This window comes from Lepus europaeus, chromosome 10 (assembly GCF_033115175.1).
Source record: "Lepus europaeus isolate LE1 chromosome 10, mLepTim1.pri, whole genome shotgun sequence".
Lineage (NCBI taxonomy): Eukaryota > Metazoa > Chordata > Mammalia > Lagomorpha > Leporidae > Lepus > Lepus europaeus.
Window position 1 is genome coordinate 57,359,196 of NC_084836.1, and position 25,390 is coordinate 57,384,585.

General features: G+C 43.5%; 1 protein-coding gene across 6 annotated transcripts in view; it reads right to left on the bottom strand.

Annotated features, from left to right (window-relative positions):
- The window catches only part of SRGAP1 (SLIT-ROBO Rho GTPase activating protein 1), a 319,573-nt gene that overhangs the window by 161,348 nt on the left and 132,835 nt on the right, over positions 1–25,390 (bottom strand). For 3 of the 6 annotated variants that reach the window (XM_062203307.1, XM_062203305.1, XM_062203303.1), the window contains exon 2: positions 1,591–1,786. In XM_062203307.1, coding sequence (XP_062059291.1) covers positions 1,591–1,786 — 196 coding nt within the window. Of the gene's footprint in view, positions 1–1,590; positions 1,808–25,390 lie in introns of all 6 variants that reach the window. The other 3 variants (XM_062203306.1, XM_062203304.1, XM_062203302.1) reach the window with 1 other exon arrangement.

Genomic DNA, 25,390 nt, shown 5'->3' on the forward strand with positions numbered 1-25,390 from the left:
GAAGGAGAGACAGAGAGAGCTGGAGCCTGGAACTCCATCCAGGTCTCCCACATGGATGCAGGGGCCCAAGTGCTTGGGCCATCTTCTGCCGCTTTCCCAGGTGCCTCAGCAGGGAGCTGGATCGGAAGTGGAGCAGCTGAGACCTGAACGGGTGTATGGGATGCCAGTGTCGCAGGCGGCAGCTTAGATGCTACACACAGTGCCATTCCAGTTTTCAGTGCCTTCCTTTTTTGGCCCTTGGAAATTTCCCTTCCTTTCTCACGAGTACAGCTATACGCTGAAAAGGATGAGTATTACATTTTAACCAGCATGTCTGGGGCTTGGGGGCATCAGTGTTTTTTCATAGTGTCTTTTTGCTGCACCATATTTCTGGAGATGAAAGTCTCAAATGTTTCCTACACAGCTCTGTCTGTCCTCACCTCCAGTGTGACCAGTTCACACCATCCCTGAGAGGCCCTCCCCCCACTGCCCCGCACCTGCACAGTCTCCCTGCCTCTACTGTATCTTCCTCCAGTCCATGATCCTATCTCCGGTCTCTGTCAATCATTGTACAGTGCTGGTGTGAGTGGCTCATCCTTCTACTTGGTGCGTTCCAAAGACTTCTCACGCCCTCAGATCAAGACCAAACTGCCCAGGAAGACCTACAGGAACTCTGTAGTCTGGCCTGATTTATGTCTGTAGCCACACAGACCATAGGACTCCCTTCTGTCATGCAAACGCGCCTTCCACCTCGTTCCTTCTGCTCCCTTACTCTTGACTCTTCCCTTGCCTGGAACATCCTCACTGCCTCCTTTACAAGCCAGCCAGTCCTCAGGCCTCTGCTTGGATGGCACTTGTTCCAGGCCCTGCACTTCCTGGGATGGTGATGCTGGCATCCCATGTGGGCACCAGTTCAAGTCCCAGCTGCTCCAATTCTGATTCACCTCCCTGATAATGGCCTGGGAAAGCAGTAGAAGATGGTGCAAGTACTTGGGACCCTGCCACCCATGTGGGAGACCTATATGAAGCTCCTGGCTCCTGGCTTTAGCCTGGCTCAGCTCTGGCTGTTGTGGTCATCTGGGGGAATGAACCAGCAGCTGGAAGACCTCTCTGTCTCTCCCTCTCTCTCTGTAACTGTCATTCAAATTAATAAATAAATTCTTTAGAAAAAAATCAGTGTCCATATCAATGATGAGATGGATGGGACAGGGTAGAAGCACCGAACTCAATCAAGCACCTGCCCAGTGCTCCTTTGGGCAAATCCTGTAGTGATCTGATAAAGTCTCTGCTTGAGCAAGTATCTGATTTTAATTTGCTCTTGCAACTATTCACCTGTGGCAGATATGAATTCCCACTTCTCTGTGATCGAGAATTTAAAAAAAAGCACATACCTTTTCTTCTTGTCTATACAGTTATTCATAAATCCATGTATATTGGAAAGAGAAAAATGTCCAGACAATGCTATCAGTTAAAGCAGAATAAATCAATGTGCATGAACTATAAAGGAAGAGGGTTGCAATTATTTATGCCCATCAGTAGCTTCCGTGGAGGAAACCTAAAAGCCACATGGGTGTCATCTCAGAGGGTGGACCTGAGTCAGGTCTCTCTTACTTGTACTGTTGGTGATCCTTAGTGCTTCTCGTTTTTGCCATGAACCTTTCTGCTAACTTCTCCAGGTTCCGGGAGTATTCGGTCTCAATTTCGGCTTTTTTCCGGAAGAAATCCTGCAGGTCCTGGAGAAGCTGAACTCGCATCTCTGTCTGCTGCTCCAGGCATTTCTGTTGCTCCACCAGTTGGGCGCGAATTTCTAAGGAGAGAAGAGAAGCCACTGCGTGATTTCGTGGGATTGCTGAGGGCTGCTCTTACGTACGAGAGCGAAGTAATGAACCTGTTTTATATTTAGCTCTGCGCTGGAACTTTGCTAGGCTCTTGGGATCGCGCTGGCTCTTTAAATAACATATCTGCTGACCCTTGAAAAGAATGAGACAAGCCTCAGAAAAGAATGTAGCAAATTAGAAAAGAAATATGGGTCACATTTGTAATGCCACAAACACGCAGGGAGTCAGGAGGGGATAAAAAGTAAACCCTTGCAGATTACAGTTCGCAACATGTGACATCTTTGGAGGCTGAGGATGTTGTAATTTTTTTAACACCACAATACCTCAACTATCCCTTCAGAGATTGAAGGGTAAGGAAATGGGCGTCATTGCTTCCAGCCTGAGCTACTACACACTTGCCAGTTGGCACACAGATTGACATCTGGTAATTTTTATTTAGTGCATAAACTTCTGGCTTGTAAAATACACAGCTTCAGGGTTTTCAGGGATGCCATGCCTAAAAATAATTTCTTTCTATCCCCAAGTAATTCCTTCACACCAGGGAAATCCTCAGATTCCGCTTGAGTATTCTGTCTCAGCACCAAGGCCTGCTCCCTCAGCCTTCACCTTTACGCACTGTTCAAACTAACACCTGCTGACACGTCTAATCCTGAAAGAATCCTTTGACGATTTTAATACCTTAAGAACATGAAGCTTATTTAGATATCTAGCAAAAGTACAAAAGCAAAAATGTGGCATGCAAAAAATATCTGTAGATGACTGTAACAAAGGAACACATCTGTTTTGGAAAAATGAGAAACAGTAACTAATAACTCCTGACTCCTTGTTTTTGTTCTTAGACCCAGGGCTAATCTCCAAAGACAAGACTATTCATGCTGGGAAACTTCTCTCTTTCATATTCTCCAGTGTCAATGCATATTCTCTAACAGTGGAGAAGGAATAATCTAACTCAAGTTAAGTTAGTAGAAACCAATGTCAAAATAACACCTCTTCAATGTTTTCCCATGCAACAGAGAAGAACTGGCCTGATGATATGTATGTAGAAGCTTCATTACATTTAATCAAGTTCATTACCATCAGGTGGTAAAATTCTGAATGGAGATTTAGGAAATTTGCTCAATTAAATAACATATAATTAGGGGCCAGCACAGTGGTACAGTGGGTAAAGCCACTGCTTGCAGTGCCAGGATCCCATATGCGTGCTGGTTCTAGTCCTGGCTGCTCCACTTTCGATACCGCTCTCTGCTATCGTCTGGGAAAGCAGTAGAAGATGGCCCAAGTACTTGGGCCCCTGCACCCATGTGAGAAACCTGGAAGAAGCTCCTGGCTCCTGGCTTCTGATTGGCACAGCTCTGGCCATTGCAGCCATCTGGGGAGTGAACCAGCGGATGGAAGACCTCTCTCTCTCTCTCTCTCTGTCTCTCTCTGCCTCTCTGTAACTCTGCCTTTCAAATAAATAAATAAATCTTAAAAAAAAACATATAAGCCAGTGTATACTAGTCTACATATAAATGAAGTTGGTACTAGTATTATCCCCTATTTTACAAATAATAAATTAAAGCTAAAGGAGAATAAATACTTTTTTCCCCAAGTGTTACTTTTTAAATTCACTTATTTGAAAGGCAAAGAGACAGAGAGAAAGAGCTCTCACACACTGGTTCACTCCACCAGTGACCTTGTCAGTAGGTGCTGAAGCCAGGAGCTGGGAATGCAAACCAGGTCCACCACACAGGGAGAAGGAACCCAACTACTTAGGCTGTCACCATCACCTCCAGGGTCTGCTTTAGCAGGAAGCTGACGTCAGGGGCCAGAGCTGGGAATCAAACCCAGACACTCTAATATTGGACGTGGGTGTCTTAGTGGTAGGCTAACTGCCAGCTTGCAGAAATTAAATACTTTATCTATGGACTTCAGCTTAGTAAGTGGTGCCCCCAGGGGGCCTCTAACCCTGATCTTTCAGTCTGACTACTCACACTCATCTCACCCTCCTTTTATGCACACAACACTAGTCGAGCACCTGTACTGTGCCAGGCCCCTTTTCCATCAAGGAAGGCACAGTAACTAATGCAGATAAGGCCACACTTGGGAAGCCCTACCTCTCAGAGCCCTGGGAGAGACCGGGAAGCACCTCTCAGGTGTCCCCTTGGGTTCTCCTCCTCTGGATTGGGGGATCTTCACATTAATCTTCCAGATATGTGCCGAACACCAGAGTAAGCATGATACTAGAGACTTTTAACTACCATGAATGGCATCTGGATTTTAGTCAATCAAAGTAAATGTTTTCAAATACTGTATTATCATCAGCATGCCTGCCAAACTCTCTCCTAAAACTACAGAGCTATTTTTGTTCCTTAAAGAAAAAAAAAATCAAGGGTGGGGAATCCTAGTAAGTCCTTTAAGATGAAGTAATTTTATCACATCTTGCTGTGCTAACAGAAAATAAATCAATCATCAGTTGTCAACCAGTTTCCTCTACTTTTTTAAGTTGCCTTAATGCCTAAGAAATAAAAGTAGCTGAGAACACAAATCATATCAGAGGTACACAAAAATTATATAGGCTTCCTTCTTGAATCTCATTTTAAAATATTTCCTTGTTTATTTCCATAAGGATTTAAAATCAAGACCTAAGAATTCTGAAAAGGATCCTTTATTTTATGGGGAGTAGCTATCATTTCACATTATATTTATTTTCCAATCAAAATAGGACACTTGCAAATTTTTCAACAATACTCAAAATATAGAGGGTCAGAATCTAGAGAATCACTGTGAGAAAATAAAATTTGCTTCAAAAAAATGCAGGAGACTATTAAATTATCTCTTCAGTTTGGAAAAATCTAGGGCAAATGATTAAAGCATCATAAAAATAAGATCATTTTTTAAAAATCAATAGGAAAACACTACCATAACAGATGTCTTGAAGGTGCAAGCATTTGGCCAACCAGTGAGACGTCTGCATCCCATTTTGGAATGACTGTGTTCAGGCCCCAGCTCCGTGTCCTGATTCCAGCCTCTTGCTACTGCACACCCGCAGAGGCAGCAGAGGCTAGCTCAAGTAATTGGGTCCCTGCCACCACACAGGAGATCTGAACTGAGTTCCTGATTCCTAGCTTCAGCCTTGTCCAGTCCCAGTCAGTGTGGGCATTTGGGGAGTGAACCAGAAGATGGGTGCTGTCTGTCTGTGTCCCTATCTCTCTGCCTTTCAAACAAATCAATACTTTTTCAAGAATGGGAATGTCAGGGCTGGTGTTGTGGCATAGAAGGTTAAGCCGCCGCTTACAATGCTAACATCCTGTATCAGAATGCTGGTTTGAGTCCTTGCTACTTTGCTTCCAATCCAGCTTCCTGCTAATGTGCTTTTAGAAGGCAGCAGAAGATGGCCTACATGTCTGAGCTCTTGCAACCCATGTGGGAGACCCAGACGGGATTCCTGGCTCCTGGTTTTGCCCTGTTCTAGCTCTGGTTATTGCGGCTATTTGGGGAGTCAATCAGTGGATGGACAATCTCTCATTTCTGTTTCATTCTGTCTCTCTGATGCTCTACCTTTCAAACAAACAAATAACAATTTTCTTAAAAAAAAATAGAAATAGAAACGTTTCAATACAAAGAAAAAAAAACCACTGCACTTCTTTTACCACAACAGAGTCACAAGGCAGCAAAATACATTAGATCACCTCCCTGCACAAGTGGTGTGGCTATTTTAATATGACCTTACTAGGTTTGAGCTAACACATGGCAACAAAGAATCTGAAATATTTTAAGATAAATAAGTAAAATACATGCTTGGCCACATAAATGTTGGCAGGTTGCTCAGAACAAAGAAGCCCACGGTGCACCAGGCCCTGCACTGAACGAACACTGTGATGGAGCTACAGGGTTGTGGTTTGGAGCACCAGTGCCATCGCAGGGGCTGTGTGACATCCCGTCAGAGCTGGGACTGGAGACGGTGTATCTCCAAGGGGTGGATCTAGAAAAACTGTGAGTTTATTTACGCACAAGGGATGGCAGATTTCCTCACACCCATGGATTCTTTGACAGCTTATTAAGCATTCTCTTAGCTCTCTTGGATCGGCACTGATCTTGATAATTTTTTCAGATGCAAGGTTCACTTTAGTTTAGATGAACCAAAATAACTATTGAACTACTCTTTTATGTTAGGAGAGTTTGTAAGGCACAGGTCCTTCTTGTGGAGAAAATCAACCCTAAACTGGTAATACCAATACATAGAGTTCAGCACCACAAAAGAGGAAAAAGGGGCAGGAACTGACCCCGTCTGGAAGAATCTGGAAGACAGAATACCCTGAAGCATAAGCAAGTTGCAAGATTCACAGCTCTAATCACCAAGAAAGTAAAAGACAAGCCACAGGCCGGGAGAAAAACTTGCAAATCATACGTCTGATAAGGGATATGTATTTAGGCTATACAAAGAACTCTCACAATGCGATACTGGAAAGAAAAAAATTTCCACTTGGCAATGGGCAAATGATTTCAATAGATGATTCTTCTAAGGAGATATACACACAGCCAAGAGCATATGAAGAGTTGCTTATGATCATTAGCCAATAGGGAGAGGCAAATAAAAAGTGCAATGAGACACTCATTAGGATGGCAACGATCAACAACGAAGATAACCACAGGTGTTGTGGAGAACATGGAGCTTTTGGAGCCCTCACGTACTGTGGGCAGGAAGCTGAAAGGGTACAATCACCTCAGAAAACAGTTGGACGTCCCTCAAAAGCTTAACAGGGAGTTACCAAAGGACTCAGCACTTCACTCCTGGTTAGATATTCAAGAGAACTGAAAATACATTTCCGCAGAAAAAGTTATCCATGAGTGTTTATAGCAGCATTATTCACAATAGCTGAAAAACAGATAAAATGCCCATCAACTAATGAGCAGATAAACAGTGTGGTGAAGCCATACTATGGAATAGTAGTTAACCATAACGAGGCATGAAGTACTGACTTATGTCACAGCATAGATGAACCTTGAAAACAAGCTTAGTGAATGACGCCACTCATAAAAACCCACGTGGTCTGTGATTCCATTCATGTGAAGGGTCCAATAGACTGCTCCATAGAGAAGGGAATAGATTGGTGGTGGCTGCCTAGGGTTGAGGGAGCTGGGAAAAGATGGGGAGTGACTGCAAATGGCAGCAGGGTTTCTTGTGGAGGTGATGAAAATGATCTAAAATTGACTGTTGTGTGGTTGAAAAACTCTGTGAATATATCAAAACTCACTGAATTGCATACTTTATTTATTTATTTGCTTTAAAGAGTTCTTTATTTGACAAGTAGAAAGACATAGAGAAGGAGAAACAGAAAGAGAGAGAGAGAGATATATCTTCCAGACACTGGGGCACTCCCCAAATGGTATCAATGACCAGATTTGGGCCAGGCTAAAGCCAGGAATTCCATCTGGGTCTCCAAAGTGGGTGCCATGTTAGCCATCATCTGTGACTTCCTAGGCTCACTATCAAGGCGCTGGATCAGAAGCAGAGCAGCCAGGACTGGAAGCAGCACTACAACATGGGATGCCAGTGTTGAAACTGGCAGCTTAACCTGGCGTCCAACACTGGCTCCTAAACAATGGTAAATTGTATGATATGCCAATTACATCTCAAAATAGTTGTTATATAACAAAGATAGTCATATCACAAGTCTATGAAATTGCAGCAGTTGATACATTTCTAATGATGATGAATAACAGTAATAACAGACTCCCATTTCCATGCTTAGTTCCATTATCAAATTAGGTAACATATGGACAGCACTTTAAAACAACGTCTGCATCCAATGACTCTTGCTTCAAAATTTTTACCTTGTCCTGAATTTATCTATAAGCCAGATAGTAAATTTACTTACTTGCTGGCATCATGTATTACTTGTTATAATTTCTAATGCTATGGAAAAGACTTACCTAAGAGACCATTAGAAAAGGCATACACCATGACTTCCACATAACCGCATAAAACAACACAACCTCTTTAGGTAGGAAAATGTGTTCTTTGAGGAAGCTCTAAGCAGTCATTATTAAATCTAGGTCAGGACCCACTAAATAATCATAATGGTTGTTTTCATGAGGGCTACAAGTTACTGGGTTTTTTTTTTTTTTTTCATGACTGTTATTTAATTTCTTTTATACTGGAGCAGCACCATAGAAGGAATCATCAATACCTAATCAGTCAACATCCAAAAAAGAATGTGCTTTTAAACTGCTGCAATTAATTTGTAAAGGAAAACAACAACAAAAATTTCCTCTAAACTATAAAAATCTCCCAATAGTTACCAAATACAACGAAATGCTAGAAGTGATGGAACTGGAGGAATTTCTCATTACTGCTCTGATAAAGGAAGTCCTCGTTCTTAAAATAAATGTGTGCGAGACCTCAGACTGATACTGGTTTCCTGGGCAGGTTGACCCAGACTGGGTTATTTCTCTAACATGTCACTGAGGGAGTGGGACTAGGCTACATGCAGACACTTCAAAATGTCCATGGAAAAATAAAATTAAAAGATAAATTTATTTTGGTGCAAAAAAATAAAATCCATGCATACTAGTTTCATAATATGTGTCTTTCATAACCTTCTTGAAGACCCTTCATATGCAAGGAGTCCAATTTTTTTTTTTTGCCCTAAAGTAAACTCATCTTTTAATTCCATTTTCTGCAAACTTTTTGAAGCACCCTTGTGAGACTGATAGATTGGTGTGATAGTTGTGATAGTTGTGACATCTAGGCAATAATATTCTAAGGACATTTCTAAGGCATCACAGATCATCACAGTTACTTCATATTGTCATTTGATTAGATTTTCCTTAGATCAGTAGAGTATATATTCTGTTAGGATGTGTTAGTACATTTCTGTTACCCAAAGGATTTAAGGAATTTTCCTAAATGACAAAGGAGGGCCACTGCTATATCACTAACAGAATAACAACCTGCTAAGATTCTAACTAGTTCCATCGACTAGTGACAATGTTGAAATTGTAACACTCTAGATGCATGATATTATATAAAAATATAATTAACTCCACCTTTTAAAAATGTTAACTATTGAAATTTAAAACTAATAGGATGGCCCACCTGTTGGACAGCACACCTCTGGGATGTGAGTGGAAGGTTCCCCTAAGTGGCATCTGGAATGTGGAGTTCCCATGAGAATGAGTCTTTGAAGAGTGAGCAGACAAGATCAGAAGATGAGACTGATTCACGAGACACGGTGTAGAACACATAGCATCAGGACACAGATTCTCCTGGTAGAAGGCAGGACACGGGAGGAGCCACCATCTTGGAGGAGCAACTCACTTCCTCAACCACAAAATGCACACCCATGATAACTGCCCACCTCCAAAGAGAACGGCAGGCTTCCACAAGATGACACAGAAAAACACTTTCTAATCATCTGAGGCACGGTAGTGGCCAACTATCAATGAAGGAAAAAAGGAAACTACAAGTTCTGGATCTGATGGTGCATACAGGCTGAAGAATGTTCCAGAAAAGGAAAAGATCACTGACCAGCTGGCGGTCATGACCACAAGAGTTTTCAGAGGAAGAAGGATGGAAATGGAGTTCCTGAACTTAACTCAAAAAAGTATATTCTTGGTATCCTGGCTTAGAAGAGTTAGGCTCTGCCGCAGGAAGTTTAGGGTGTGTGGACTGAGCGTTACTTTCCAGGTCATTGCCTCAAGCAAAACATGACTCCCTTAGATCTGCTTCCACTGGAGGATTATGAAATCACCAACAATCTAAGCAAACTAAACAGCACCACAGACATACATGAAATAAAGTTGCTTCCATTCCAAGCTCAAAGCCAGTCTCATCCTAGAACTCTAGAACTGATTAGCATGTTTGCGGGGTAAGGGATCAAGTCTGATAAAATCTTCTTTCAGATTAAAGTAAGGCAAGAAGCTGTCTTACCAGGAGTTAATCCTCCTTATTCCTGCGGTAAAAGTCAATTTCACAAAATTCCTGACACTTCCAGACACACTGTATTCATTCCTCCATCCAAGACTTCATTATAATGCTTTCATCTGAGATGATGTTAACCTCTGTGTTATTTTAGAATAAATGATTACTACAAAAACATCGGTTTTTCTTAGCATGTGAAAGCAGAATATTTTATTTTGGCCTGGTTAACGTTTTCAGAGGATAACGGAACACGAATTTGCAACTTTTTGTTTTCAAGTAAAAGCTGGCCAGGTGAGAAGGCAGTACGTTAAGGTGATCAATGAGTGCAGTTTAAATACACTGGAGGAGAGAGAAGTTTAAGAAGTGTGCGTCCGAATGATCCACCAGACTGCTTCTATATAGAATGCAGAAGAGGCAGGGTTTCATTAACTTCCCCATAATTAAGTGAGAGCATTTAAGACCTCATTAGTAGATTGATTTTTACTACCAGAAAGGGACACTGTGTGGAAACCACTGATCTACAGAGTCCAGAGATTTCCATTTGGGGATGACTGCGTTGCTGACAAAGGTTCAAGGCGCTCTAAACAATGACTTTCTTTCTCGATGTAATTCAACATGAAGACCCAAGGAATAAACATAAAAGGTTACACGTTTCTGAGTCAGATGTTTAATTGTCCTTTAATTTTTATTTGAGAGGAAGAGAGAGAGAGAGAGAACTCCTAGAGGATTTTTAATCTTACATCTGCCGGTTCACTCCCCAAATCCACAAAAACTAGGGCTGGGCCAGGCCAAAACCAGGGGTTTTCCCTTGTCATGGCCAGTGACCCAACTTCTGGACCCATCCCCTGCTGTCTCTCAAGCTGCAGGTTATCAGGAAGCCAGAATCTGGAGCAGAACTGGGACTCAAACCAGGCAATCGGATACGGGCTGTGCACGCCTCAAGTGGCGTCTAAGCGCTGTCCAAGAATGGAAATGTAGGGACCCATGTAGTGGTGCAGCAGGTCAAGCCACCACCTGCGACATCAGAATGCCACAGGAGTTTCAGTCCTGGCAGCTCCACTGCTGATTCAGCTCCCTGCGAATGTGCCCGTAAAAGCAGTCAAAGACCCATGAGCTTGGCCCAAGTGCTTGGGTCCCTTGCCACCCACATTGAGAACCTGGATGAAGTTCCAGGCTCCTGGTTTCAGCCTGGCCCAGCCCTGGCTATTGCAGCCATTTGGGGAGTGAATCAGAGGATGGAAGATCTCTCTCCGTAACTCTGCCATTCAAATAAATAAATCTTAATAAGTAAATAAATATCAATCAATAAATAAATCTAAATAAATAAAACTTTTTTGGGGGCTGGTGCGGTGGTGTAGTGGGTAAAGCTGCTGCTTGTGGAGTCAGCATCCCATACGAGTTTGAGAGCTGGCTGCTCCACTTCTGATCCAGCTCTCTGCTATGGCCTGGGAAAGCAGTGGAAGATGGTCCAAGTCCTTGGGCCCCTGCACACACGTGGGAGACCTGGAAAAAGCTCCAGGCTCCTGGCTTTGGATCGGCCCAGCTCCAGCTGTTGCGGTCATTTGGGGAGTGAACCAGCAGATGGAGGACCTCTCCCTCTCCCTCTCTCTGCCTCTGCAACTTTGCTTTTCAAATAAATAAATAAATCTTAAAGTTTTTTAAAAACGCAATTAATTGAGGTCATTTCAGATGAAACTATTTCCCTTATTGCAGTATTTACGATTTGAATGTACCTATCAGAAAATAGACTCTGAGGCAATTTCTATTTACGTGTTACATCCAACTAAAGAAGACTTACTGAGTTCCTACTATGTTCCAGGTTCCAGGTTCTGTGATAAGTACTTTATATAGCTTGTCTTTGTTTAGTTCTTACGGCAACCCTATTATGTGCTGCCTCCATTACAGAGATGAGGGAATTAAAGCTGACAGCAAACGATCATCTCATTCAATGTCAAGTAATTAATAAGCACCACAACATGCATTCCCATTCAGGCTTGTCTGACTTCAAAGTCCATGATACACGATCACAGTGCTTAACAGTCACACAAAGTGTACAATTATACAACTGAAGAGGAAGTGATCCAGCTCTGGGGTCCCAAACACCTTACCAGAATGTTTAGAATATTATACAACTATTAAGCAAGTAAGATTTTAAGCGCCAAGTGTCTAGCATCATTTCTATTACTTTCTTACCATCCCTGACTCAAATATTCAAAAAATACACTAACCGGCGCCGCGGCTCACTAGGCTAATCCTCCACCTTGCGGCGCTGGCACACCAGGTTCTAGTCCCGGTCAGGGCGCCGGATTCTGTCCCGGTTGCCCCTCTTCCAGGCCAGCTCTCTGCTGTGGCCAGGGAGTGCAGTGGAGGATGGCCCAAGTGCTTGGGCCCTGCGCCCCATGGGAGACCAGGAGAAGCACCTGGCTCCTGCCATCGGATCAGCGTGGTGCGCCGGCCACAGCGCACTGGCCGCGGCGGCCATTGGAGGGTGAACCAACGGCAAAAGGAAGACCTTTCTCTCTGTCTCTCTCTCACTGTCCACTCTGCCAAAATATACAAAATACACTAGCCAAATGCCTGAAGCTAATTTCCTCATAATTCCTGAACACTATAAGATCTTCTAGGAAAGTATGTAGTTAGGTCAATTGCTTTTGCTTTAAATTCATTATTGTACATTACTATGTTCTAATTACCATAAAGTTTTGAACTCTATGTATTATAAATTCCTCCAATAAAAATAATGTGTTTCTAAATTTCCACATGGCATGCAGTAGTTTCTCTATAATTCTTCTCTGGTGTATGCCTGTTTCAGTAAAGGTAAGTTCCCCAGATGCTTAGTTCATGCACCTATCGACTTAGGAGCCAGCTTTTGCTAATTTATAATATGGATTTCTTTCCCCCTCTCCTTGCCACCCACCACCCCTCCCTCTTCATTTATTCATTGCTCTCTGTGGACCTTCTGGGTCCTAGTGCTACAGGATTCCTCCCACCAACAGAACCAGTATTTGACTGGCAGTAGGAAAGAACTCTGGTTAAGTTCATTTAGTATCATAATACCTTAAACATCTCTCAAATAAAGGCATATTTTATCTGTCTGCTTCCACCATAAGACAATATTTTAATCTAGGAAACTGACAAAAGAAACACTGACAGTTTTGCTTCATTTTCTCTAGACTTGTACTGGAGGGTTTGATCAGACTGCTACTGGCAACTTTAGTTCTTATTCTGACTTAACCACCATTCAGTAAACGAGAGCTCCAACAACCTCGGACTCTACCTGGGCAGCTGAAAAAGGGAAGCAGAGTCGCCTAGTTTGCCGAGCTTCACTCAGTATCTGTTTTACAACTGAAAGCCACAGTTTGGACCATAAAGTAAATGCCTTGAAAGTTGTAGGCTATGAGATCCTTAATGAAACTGCATTTTTTATTTTTGTGCGCGCGCACACACACACACACACAGTCCTGTTAAAGACTTTTTAGGCCTTAGTAGTTATTGAACATCAACCAGATTTGTTAAAATGTCAGAAATATTAATTCTCTTCATTATTTTATCTCTTTGAAGTAGCAAAGAAAATGTCCAATGAGATAAGACAACCTATGTATTAAAAATAAGCCTTCTATTTTTATCCTCAGCTAGGAGCCAAACTCTGCAACAAAAAGCGTACTTGTGGTTCCGCACAAACATCCAGCTTTTATCCAAATAATCTGAAAAAAAAAAAAAAAAAAAAAAAAAAAACGAACTCAACAATGTTTACTCAACAAGGCACAGTGGATACACAAACGCTCATGTTACTCATCAGACAACCTACTGGGCATCTTCCAGGTGCCGGGCTCTGGAGAGACAAAGACAAACACACAGTTTCTTGCCCTCTGGGCCTCCCAGGCCAGCTCTGGGTCTGCAGACATGAAAACATCTAACTGTGATTTTGATCATCCTCCTCCTTTATAATGTTATGTAATAAGCCCTATCATGGAAGCATGAGAAAAGTAAGTGCTTTGAGAATGCACAGGAAGAAACAACAGCTTCTGCCCAGGTGCATCGGGGAAGGCTCTGAGCCAACACGAGTCAGCAGCTACGTAGACGTTTGCCAAGCTGGGGCTGAACTCAGGAAGGATACTATGAGCAGAAGAAAAGGCTGTGCAAAGGCTCAGGGCTGTGAGTGTGTGAAGTGTGCAGGCCATACGAATGGCGCTTTGCTCTGTCTTGCAGGGTGGTTGGGCCAGTTATTAATGTGCAATGTTAAATATTGTAAAATAATGAGCTGTCATTCACTTAGTACAGGGGCGTCTCACATTATGTATTTAACAAGTTAAGAACAAGAGTTTTTCACATTTAGAAAAGATAGCTGAAGAGTGAGGTTCTAACTAACGACACGGTCAGGAAATGACATTTCCTGCTGAATCTTAGACAATAGATTTTTAACACTGTGTTATGCTAACTTAGGGAGGGGAAGCAGCGTCAGCTATATTCGAGAGAATGCCCAGGATATGGAAGGGAAGCATTTGGTAAGTATCATAGTGTGATCAAAGTTGTCCTTTAAGATAGTTATATTTAAATTTTAAATTTAAAGTGGCTTAAAACTACAAATTACATAGCCATCTTCTACCTTTCCTATTTATTTTGTGGTCGATTCAACTTGCAATTTACTTTGAAAACATATTTTTAAAATATATAAAAATATCCTAACATTAAAAAAAGCAGCAACATCTCACAAATACTAAGATGAAAATGTTAGCACTTTCTGATCTTACACCTGTACTTCTCTGTAAGCTCTTTATAAGATCTCCAGTACAGTATGAACACCATTGTCTCTGTCACACCCAATATTTCACATAGCTGCTCTTATCTGAAAGATTCATTTAAAAATTATGTATTCGAGACAGAGAGAGATAGATATCCTATCTGCTGCTTCTTTCCCCAGATGCCCACAAAACCCCTGGCCAGGGCTGACGTCAGGAGCTGAGGATGCAATCTAGGTCTCCCACATGGGCGGCAGGGACCCACCGAGTCATCACCACTGCCTCCCAGAGTCTACACTGGCAGGAGGCTGGAGTGAGGAGCTACAGCTGGAGTTGGGACTCAAACTACACACTGTGATACTGGATGTGGGCATCTTAATACGTAGGTCAAATACCTCCTGCAAGATTCATTTGTATTTACCTTTTTATTTATTTTTGTTTTATTTGAAAAACAGGGAGAGAAGGGGCAAGACATAGAGACAGAGACAGAGAGAGATCTTCTGTTTTCTGATATACTCCCCAGTTGCCTGCAAAAGCCAGGGCTGGGTCAAGCTGAAGCCAGGTGCCTCAAATTCCATCCAGGTCTATCATGGAAGTGCCAGGAAAATAAGCACTTGAGCCATCACCTGCTGCCTCCCAGGTAGGCAGAGAAGACAGGACAGGTGAGAGAGGGAAAAGGCTCAAGGGAAACATGGCTCTACAAGAGAAAACCAAAGGAAAGAATCCAGCAGAGCGATGGAAATTTGCAAGAGGAAATGTCAGGAGGGATGCTGGGGCGAGCCAAGGAGCTGGCGCGGTGGCACAGTGGGCTAAGCTGCTGCCTGTGAGGCCACATTCCTATCAGAGCGCTGGCTGGAGTCCCGGCTGCCCTGCTTCTGATCTGGCTTCCTGACAATATGCCTGGGAAAGCAGTGGAAGATGGCCCAAGTGCTTGGGCCCCTGCCACCCATGTGGGAGACCCGGATGGAGCTCCTGGCTCCTTGCTCCAGCCTGGGTCAGTCCTGGCTGCTGCAGCCATTTAGGGAGTGAACCAGCAGATGGATGATGTATCTGTCTCTGTCTCTATCTTTCCCTCTCTCTGATGCTTTGCCTGCGGAATAAATAAATATTTTAAAAAGAAAGAAAGAAGCTGGCCCAAACGTAAAGTGATGAAGGTCGTCGGGAAGTCAGGGGCTCAGACCTGGCGCTGGAGGGACTTGGAAGAGAGCGTTTCTCGGCTCGTGCTTGTCTGCAGGCTCTCAGACTTTCAAAGAGCACACTCTGCTTTTAACAGATCCTGAGTATCAGACTTCAGCCTTGGGCCAGCATGAGAATAAAATTTCAAGGTCAGACATAAAGCATGATTTCTTTTTCCCCTTAAAACCAACGTGTAGGTGATTCCGGCATAAGCTACCTCCACCCTCTTTTCAGACATTAAAAGACCAGATGCAATCAAAACTGGTCATGAACATGCATCTTCCATTTGAATGGAATCTACCCTGAGATTCCCACCATGATCTTGTTTTCACTGGAAGGGGTAGTAGTTCTTAATTTGGGTACAGTTTATAAGTGTGATCAGAGGACAAAAATTCATTTCTCTGATTACCTCTGTAAATCTCTTGGTAGGTATACTTTATTTCAGTAAACTGCTTTAAAAAAAAAGTAAAGGGGTCAGTGCTGTAGTACAGCAGGTTAAAGCCACAGCCTTGCAACGCTGGCATCCCATATGCGTGCTGATGAGTCCCAGCTCCCTGCTGATGCACCTGGGAAAGCAGCAGAGGATGGCCCAGGTCCTTGGCCCCTGCACCCATGTGGGAGACCTGGAAAAAGCTCCTGGCTCCTGGCTCTGGATCGACCCAGCTCTGGCTGTTGCGGCCATTTGGGGAGTGAACCAACAGATGGAAAACCTCTCTCTGTCTCTCCTTTCTCTCTCTCTCTTTCTCTTTCTCTCTCTCTCACTCTAGCTATGTCTTTCAAATAAAGAAAGAAATCTTTAAATAAATAAAAAAGTAGCTCAGAGACCAAGGAGAAATTCTTTGTTTAGTTAATTTTCATAATCATGTTCTGAATGAAGCTACTCTAGCTTCTTAATTATCTTGGCTTTACAGGGGCCGAGTGGAAAGTTGTTAAAAATGGGTAGCATCCATCAGAATGCTTCAGCAGTCTTCCTTCTCGGTGCAAATGAGTGTGATCCAGGAAGACCAAAGCCTTCCACATCGGTCCACAGTACAGTTTTTTTTTCCTTCCCTTTGAAGTTTGGCTGTTTCTGGGGAGGACCCACACTACTCCCAGGCACAGCTGATGTTCTCTTGGCTGCCGGCGTTCAGAAAGCTGTCTGAGTGGATGGCACGGAGCCTTCTGCCACTCTACTGGGTGCCGCCTGCAGCACAGGTGCCAAGCAACCCAGAGCTCCTGCAAGCAAGCAGCGTGCTGGGCACTCAAGGCCCCGTCTCCTAGACTCATGATCTCCTCAATGCCAGCAACGCTGTGAGCATGAATGCAGTTTTTCCTTCTTCACTCTGGTTCCGGGGTTGGCTGGCTGGGATAATTTCAAACGTGGAACACTCTGCCCAAATCCAGTGCAACACTTTACGTTGTTTAGTGGTTCTCCTTGGGCGGTGGGAATAATAGCTACTCATAGTTTTGACCTGCATGTGAGCTTAACGTATAAAGCAAGGATCTCGAACTCAAATGCCCTCAGAGCAGACAGGCTCCAGCTAAGGGAGCAGCAGGCAGGGTCTACAATGGGAAGGGAAGGGAATGACTGGCAGTGGAGGGCACACGTCCCCAGCCAGCCACCAAGCTCCAGATGACGGCTGCTATGGGGGACGCGTTGCTACATGTATGTCAAATCTGATCATCTATTTGTTTTTTCTCAGGGAGAGAAGCCAGAAATCTGGATTTTTTTTTTAGGTAAAATCTCCAAAACTTTTAAATATTAGTAACTAATGAAGGTAACATAAAACAAAACACTGTAAAGGACAAACAAAACCCGTGCCTGTGCGGAGTTTGCCTCTGGCTTACCATGTTTGCAACCTGTGAGAGAGGGAAATCCTAACCTTACTGGACAAACTTAATACTTCCTGTAACTGGCATAAATATAACACAGGAGGAGGAAAGTTCAGATCCGCGGTAAGTCTGGGATCTCACAAATGAAGCAGCAATGTGGAAAACCAATTAGACTCATTTCAGGTGACTTGTTTTGTGAGCCATACCATTTCCCAATTTTTAAGTGAGTTCATTTGTAACTTGGCTGCCGAGTTGGCTTATTCTCAAACGCATCAGCTTTCTCAGCATGGAACAGTTTCTTCTCCTCACCATTCTCTTTGGGGCTTAGCCCAAATCTGGAAAATGATCGGAAACCCTATCGTTTCGGAACTGTCTGTCCGGATGAGCACTGTTCAAGCTGACAGGAAAACTCACAGAAAAGCACTTCTGCCACCACTGCTGGGACAAAACCGATCGACCAGCATTGCTAGCAGACGCCTTCCAGCTCACTTTTCCTCTCCCTCCTCTCTGGACACATGCTTAGAGGAAAGAAGAATCACAGAATCTCACACGTACAATAAGACTTAGACATCTCTTATCCAGTGCTCACATCCCGCCAAGCCCATAGCTGTCTGGAACGTGCTACCCACCTGTGCAACCATCAGGCAACCCCGGTCCTAGAAAAGTCTCCTTGCACGGAAACGAGAACTCATCCAAGGCTTCCACAGAAGTGTCTCCAATCCCAACATGACTCCTGCTGGCTGCTTTGATCTAAGCATGACTAAGCTAGGACACTGCTCCCTATCCACGACCTCACAGAAATGATTTTTAAATTAAATATGAAACTTCCAAAAGGGTCCCCTGCAGGGGCAAGAGGACTCAAGGGACACAATCAGCCAACTGAAAAGGCTCGGGCTGCAAGGCATCTTACGGAAGTGGAAGTACTCACAAGAAACCTACAACAGCAATAGAAAAATAGTTATGAATATTCAAAATGTGAGACTTCCTTCAGAAGTTAACCAAATAAACTTTCCTAGTCAGCAAATCAGAGGCCAGAAGGAAGACTGTTGCCAAGTTCATTACTACCTATGGAGGAGGAGGTTCACTCCCCTGATGACCTCCAGACTCGCAGGGGTATGAAAGCAGGTTCCAGCATCATCACCTCTCTTCACTGAGCAAACCTCTCCCTTTATTTATTCCTGTATCTCTTCTCTTATACTAGCCTTTAAACACAAATTAAGAAAAAGATATTCATTCAAAGCTATCCCCATTCCCTTCCTCAAGTTTCCCAATTAAAAGAAACTCTAGAAAATAAACTTCAGACTATGGAGTGATAATTTAAGTTTACATGACAGCTAACAGCTGAGAGAACTTGTTCCAATGTGTTTGGTCATAAATTCTATAAGAGGCTGTGTTTCCCCAGCTGGAGTGTAAGTGAAGAATCCCTAGTTACCACAGTCAGATTTTTTTTTTTTCCTTTGAAAGCATGAGTTTAAACTGTGGGTCTATCTTGGGGGATTTATAAAATCTTAAACTGAGTGGCTAGTGCTGTGCTCCATTTCTGATGCAGCTCCCTGCTAATGTACCTGGGAAAGCAGTAGAAGATGGCCCAAGTGCATGGGTCCCTGGCACCCACATGGGAGACCCAGATGCAGTTCCAGCTCATGGCTTCAGCCTGGCCCAGCCCTAGCCATTGGGGCCATTTGGGGAGTGAACCAGCAGATGGAAGATCTCTCTCTTTGTTTCTCTCACTCTGCCTTTCTAATAAATAAGTAAATCTTTAAAAACAAAACCAAACCACAATTGAAATCAGTCTCATTAAGTTGCTTTGAAGATTTAATGAGATAATGCATGTAAAAACTTCAAATATGGAGTCTCATATAGAAAAGGCTCCATAAATGGTATCTATTATTATTACATCAATTCGTCCTAAAATATCTTTGCACATTTATCAAGCATCCATATTTCTGTGAGTTCTGGGGCACTGCAGATTCCATCTGAGGGTGGCGTTATGCCTATTAAAATACACTTTTGCTTTCTCCATCATTCATGTAAACATGTACATTGTAGAAACTTGGTGAAGTATAAAGAAGTGGAGAAATCACTTATTCAGAGGCTATGCCAGTTACTGTGGTGAAATTAATTTATCTGTTTAAAAATATGAATTAAAATAATCTTTAATTGCTACAAAGCAGATATATATAATAAATAATAAAATAGTTAGATATAATAACATGATATAATAAATAATATAATAAAATAATAAAAAGTTAGAAAACATGACAGAAAAGAACATACTCCATTTCCTACCACCAACAGATTAATATTGTTACCCTTTTGTTGTGCCTCTTTCCAAATATTTTTCTAGTAGGCAAAGCTCTAGGCCAGCTCCATCTTGGTTTTCCAACACCTAATGGTTTATTCTTGCACCAGTTTTGGTGTGGAAGATAGGATTCCACTGGTCTACACAAGTAGAATTTCCACAGCATCGATAACCACCATCAGTGGTCCCCAAGGCGTCAGACTCTTTATTAGGTGACCTCTGACCCTGACGATAGCCTCAAAACAAACATTTCAACATATCTATTTTACAGATGAGAAAACTAAAGATTCAGAAGCACTAAGTGACTACTCCAAGTCCTTGAGAGCTTCAGTGACAGAGCTAGGTTTCAATCCATCTTTGGCTCCAAAACCTTGATTTTCTCCCCTTGTACCAACCTAAAATAAAACAAGATTGCAGAGTCTAGCTCTGAAACAATTGAGGAATCTCCACTGATCCACATCCCTGCTTGGGGAGCAACACAGCCTGCCTGCATTTTACAAAAGGGCAGACGGGAGTGGAGCTGACATAGCGCGAGTGGCGGAGGTGGCTCTCAGAGACAGGTTAGATGAAGGCACCACCCTTTCAATGCAAGGCTCTGAAATGTTTAAATTTAGAGTTTGCTGGGGTTTTGGGTAAAATAAACATACTCTCAACCCGTCCAAAAATACTCAGTGGTGAGCTATTTTGGGTGTGTAATTCAGAGGAAAACCCCTAGTGTAATCAGGAAGTTACACAGGCCTCAACGTATAGCAGAGAGTACTGCCCTCCCTAGGATGTATAAAGCCCTGAGTCTCAGCTACTGGGAACCCACGGATCTGCGTGAGAGTCCCAGCTCTGTCACTCAATACCCAAGTAACCTGGGCAAGTGACTGCTCCCCTTCAGCACCCGGCTCATTTCGTTCTTACAACAGGCACAACAGGGGCTGGCGTTGTGGCACAGCTGCTTAAGTGGCTGCTTGCCATGCTGACATCCCACTCAGAGCACTGGTGTGTGTCTTAGGTTCTCTGCTTCCAGCACCCTAATAATGTACCTGGGAGGCTCAAGTACTGAAGTCCTTGCCATTCATGTGGGACACCCAGACGGAGTTCCTGGCTACTGGCTTTGGCCTGGTCTACCCCAGTTATTGAGGTTATCTGGGGAGTAAACCAGAGAGAAGATCCCTGCACCCGCCCCCGCCCCCCCCCCCCCCCGCCCGGCATACAATCACTTTGCCTCTTAAAAACAAAATCATCATAAAAAGAAATAGGTATAATAAAATCCAACCTCATGGACTCACATGAAGATGCTAGTCTATGAAAGACTCTTACATCATATCAATGAATGAAGAATGGAATGTGTAATAGCAGCTTAGAAATTTTAAAATTTCCATTCAAATATAAGGTATCGAATAGTAATAATAACAGCTACAATAATAATATATTGCTATAATTAAATATGACAATGCATATCATGTCAGCACCACTTTATTTTCTATTCATTTAATTCTCTTTTTTAAAAAAGATTCATTTTATTCATTTGAAAGAGTTACAGAGAGAAGTAGAGACAGAGAGAGAGATCTTCCATCCACTGATTTGCTCCCAAATGGGCACAACAGCTGGAACTGCGCCGATCCAAAGTTAGAAGCCAGGACCATCTTCAGTGTCTCCCACATGGGTGCAGGGGCCCAAGCACTTGGGCCATCTTCTACTGCTCTCCCAGGCCATAGCAGAGAGCTGGATTAGAAGAGGAGCGGTCGGGACTAGGAACAGCAGCGCCCATATGGGATGGTGGTGCTGCAGACCAAGGCTTGAAGCCCCTGCACCACAGCACCGGCCCCTCATTTAATTCTCACGCCAACCCTCTGAGGTTAGTGCTATTATTATCTCAGTCTCACAGATGAGTAGACTGAGGCAACAAGAGGTTAACAGCTTGGCTAGCAGGTGAAGCGAAATTCTGAAGTCAGGCACTCTGGCTCCAGTCTCTGCTTCCCAACTGCACAAAAAAGAACTTAGAATTCTGCACTTCCTCCTCTCTCATGCTCACTAGCCCCCTGCCCCCATCCTCTTAGGGGGAGAAAAAACCAAAGTATATTCCATATTTTCAGCAATCTTTTCTGTTTCCAATTTTAAGTGTCTTTATGAAAGAAAAAAAAAAAAAAGAAAGGTCTTGAAGCTAGTCTCACGAACCTGTTGATGAGATTTTGACTATTGCAGCAGCGTTATATTTAGGCATAGGAGGTGATTTCCTGAGCACATTTTAAATATGCTTACAATTCTTTAAATCCTGAATGCTGTGTAAAACAAAGTTCTCATTAAAACCTTCTCCTCATGTTCCTGGGGAATTACACTTTCCTCTTAGAGAGATGACAACTGCTGTCAGAAAACCTCAGCTCTGAAAAAAATTTTAAGGGAAAAAAAACACAATATGCCATGGAAAAAATTCTGAAGTAGGTAACATTCATATTTAATGGAAACTCATTAATCTACTGAGCCTGATACCATCTACTGAAACCTAGTGGCTCCTGTGAAGTTCAGTATTATATGAGGTAAGACACTGGTCTGTGGCTTTTGGTGAATAAACTCCTTCTTGACATATTTATTTTCTCTCACGGCACCGCCCCCCAAATGACAGGTCCCAACTGCAGATGAGCACCCTTGGAAAGTAAACAGATGAAAATAGACTACGGGCCCCCCGTGTAGGCTCCACAAGGAATTTTACATTTGGTAGTAGCCACATTAAAGCAAGCAAAATAGATGAACCTCATTTTAATAATGTTTAACTCAACATATAAAATACTATCTATAACTTGTAAACAATATATAAGACCAATGAGGGATTTTTACAATACCTTATAGTGTCTTAATAATCTGTTGTGTATTTTACCCCTACAGCACATCTCAACTCGGATCAGCTGCCTTTCAAGTCCTGAGTAGCTAGTAGTTGCCATACTGGACAACATAGTTCTAGGAAGTAATTCTAACAGTATAATGAGGATTAGAGAATACACCAATTGCTCACCTCCAATCACCAAAGCATTGATCAAGGAGAAAAATCACCACTGGATGACAATGCTTAGCTATCTACGAGAGGAAGACAGAGTTTTAATACGAAGGTCTCCTTCACCTAGAACCTAAATAACTGCTCAGATTGCAAACAGAGGTCACTCTCTCCCTGAGAGGCACGGGGTAGGTATCAGAATCCCTGCAGGATGGAGTCCGAAAAAGGAATAGTCAATACTGTCATGTAATTCTGTATTTGGTGGTAGTGGGGGAGATTATGGAGCTAGACAAGATGCACACGATTTTCAATACCTAAGTAATGACGTTCAATAAAACCCTGACCAGAGTAGGTACCTCATGTGACCAAATGAGAAACAATGTGGGAAGAATATTGGGAGACAAGAGGTTCTGAACAGCAGTGACTAACACTGAAGCCCATGTCAATTTCTTCCTTTCCTTGAGGCTGGGGCTGTGACACAGCAGGTGAAGCTGCCGACTATAGTACTGACATCCCATATGGGAGACAGTTTGAGACCCAGCTGCACCACTTATGATCCAGCTCCTTGCTAATGCACTTGGGAAAGCAGCCGAAGATGGCCCAAGTGCTTGGGCCCCTGCACCCATGTGGGACCTGGATGAAGGTACTGGCTTTGGTATGGTCCAGCCCTGTCCATTGTGGCCATTTAGGGAGTGAACCAGTGGATGGAAGGTTTCTCACTCTCTCTCTCTCCCTCACTCACTGTAACTCTACATTTCAAATAAATAAATAAACCTTTAGAAAGAACATTTCCTCCTTTCCTTTCCTGTTTTCTTTCCCACCCTCCCTGACTCACTTGATTGAGATCTATCCTCAGATGTCTCTTCCCTTGAGAGGTTTTTTCCCATCATCACTCTAAAACATTCCCAGCAGTCTCCAACCTCCACCAATCTATCCTACTACTATGGTTATCTTTTGTCACAGCACCTATCACGCCCTGATATTAGCTTATACATCAACTAGATTAGAAAACGTTCATAGAAAAATGGCAGTAAAAGATAAGTTCATTTTGGTGCAGAAAGTTATTACACCTGTAAATATGTGAGGTCATCAAAACGTCCATGGAAAAGGCTTATAATGAGCAAACTATGACCATGTTTCAAAATGTCTTTGCAGGGGCCGGTGCCATGGCTCACTTGGTTAATCCTCCATCTGCGGTGCTGGAATCCCATATGGGTGCCAGGTTCTAGTCCTGGTTGCTCTGGTTGCTCCTCTTCCAGTCCCGCTCTCTGCTGTGGCCCAGGAGGGCAGTGGAGGATGGCCCAGATGCTTGGGCCCCTGCACCCGCGTGGGAGACCAGGAGAAGCACCTGACTCCTGGCTTTGGATTGGCGCAGCGCCGGCCGTAGCAGCCATTTGGGGGGGTGAACCAATGGAAGGAAGACCTTTTTCTCTGTCTCTCTGTCTATAATTCTACCCGTCAAATAAAAAAAAATCTTTGCAGCAAAATAGACTTCCCTTTCAGTTCCACTCTTCATGAACTTTTTGAGGTACCTTTGTATTCACTGACTTATTAGCTATTCCCCCACCAACCCCGCCCAGGAACCTAAGGCCCACAAGGAGAGGGAAATTGGTGCACTCACTGTGAAATCTTAGGACTCAAAACAGGGCCCTGGCAAGTTCGCAAAACGTTAGTTTAATGCATCAGCTCTATGCATCCACCACCTGCCTTCCGGCATCCTGAGAAGAGAATGCCCTCTGCCCTGGGAAAATGGGAGCTCTGGCCTGGGAAGGAGCCCTCCAGGCGGAGGGAAGGTGGGCCAGACACTGCCCCCCTTTAGAGTATGCTCCACACACACATGAGAACTTCAAAATGCTCGTGGAAAGACAGACTTAAAAGATAAGCTTAGTCTGATGTGAAAACACTTGAAATCCATGCATGGTTTTTTTTCATAACATTCATTCTTCAAGAGACTTTGGATGACCCCTCCTACAGGATCTGGAATTCCCCATTCATACAGCCAGAGCCTGCTTGCAGGGCCTGCCCACCCTCCCTCCAGGTACAACCAAGGCCCTGTGCAGTGAGCTGGGTCTCACTGAGAAGAAGAGAGAGCAAGGCTTCCAGCTATTTCCACATGGGGAGATTCTGGCCTGGTCCCTGCCAACATGAGCAGGTGCTTACAGAAAACAGGACTCTAGTCCCAAGCAGTGCCATCCCAAAGAACGCTCTGCAACAATGGAGATGCTCTGTGTCTGTGCTCTCCAGCGGGGCAGGCACTGGCCACGTGTGGCTACTGAGCACGTACAACTTGGTGAATGTGACTGAAGAACTGAAAACATCTATTTGCTTTATTTGAAAGGCAGAGTTACAGAGAGAGAGAGAGAGAGAAAGAGAGAGATCGATTGATCAATCAATCTACCTTCCATTGGTTCACTCCCCAAATGTCTGTATAGGCCTGGGCTGCACCAGGCCTAAGTCAGGTGCCAGGAGCTTCATCGAGGTCTCCCATGTGGGTACAGGGGTCCAAGCACTTGGGCCATCCTCTGCTGCTTTCCCAGGTTCATTAGCAGGGAGCTGGAAGCGAAGTGGAGCAGCTGGGCCTTGAACCAGAGCCCATCTGGGATGCTGGTGCTGCAGGCAGTGGTTTAACTCACTGCACCACACAGCCAGCCCCTTGTACCT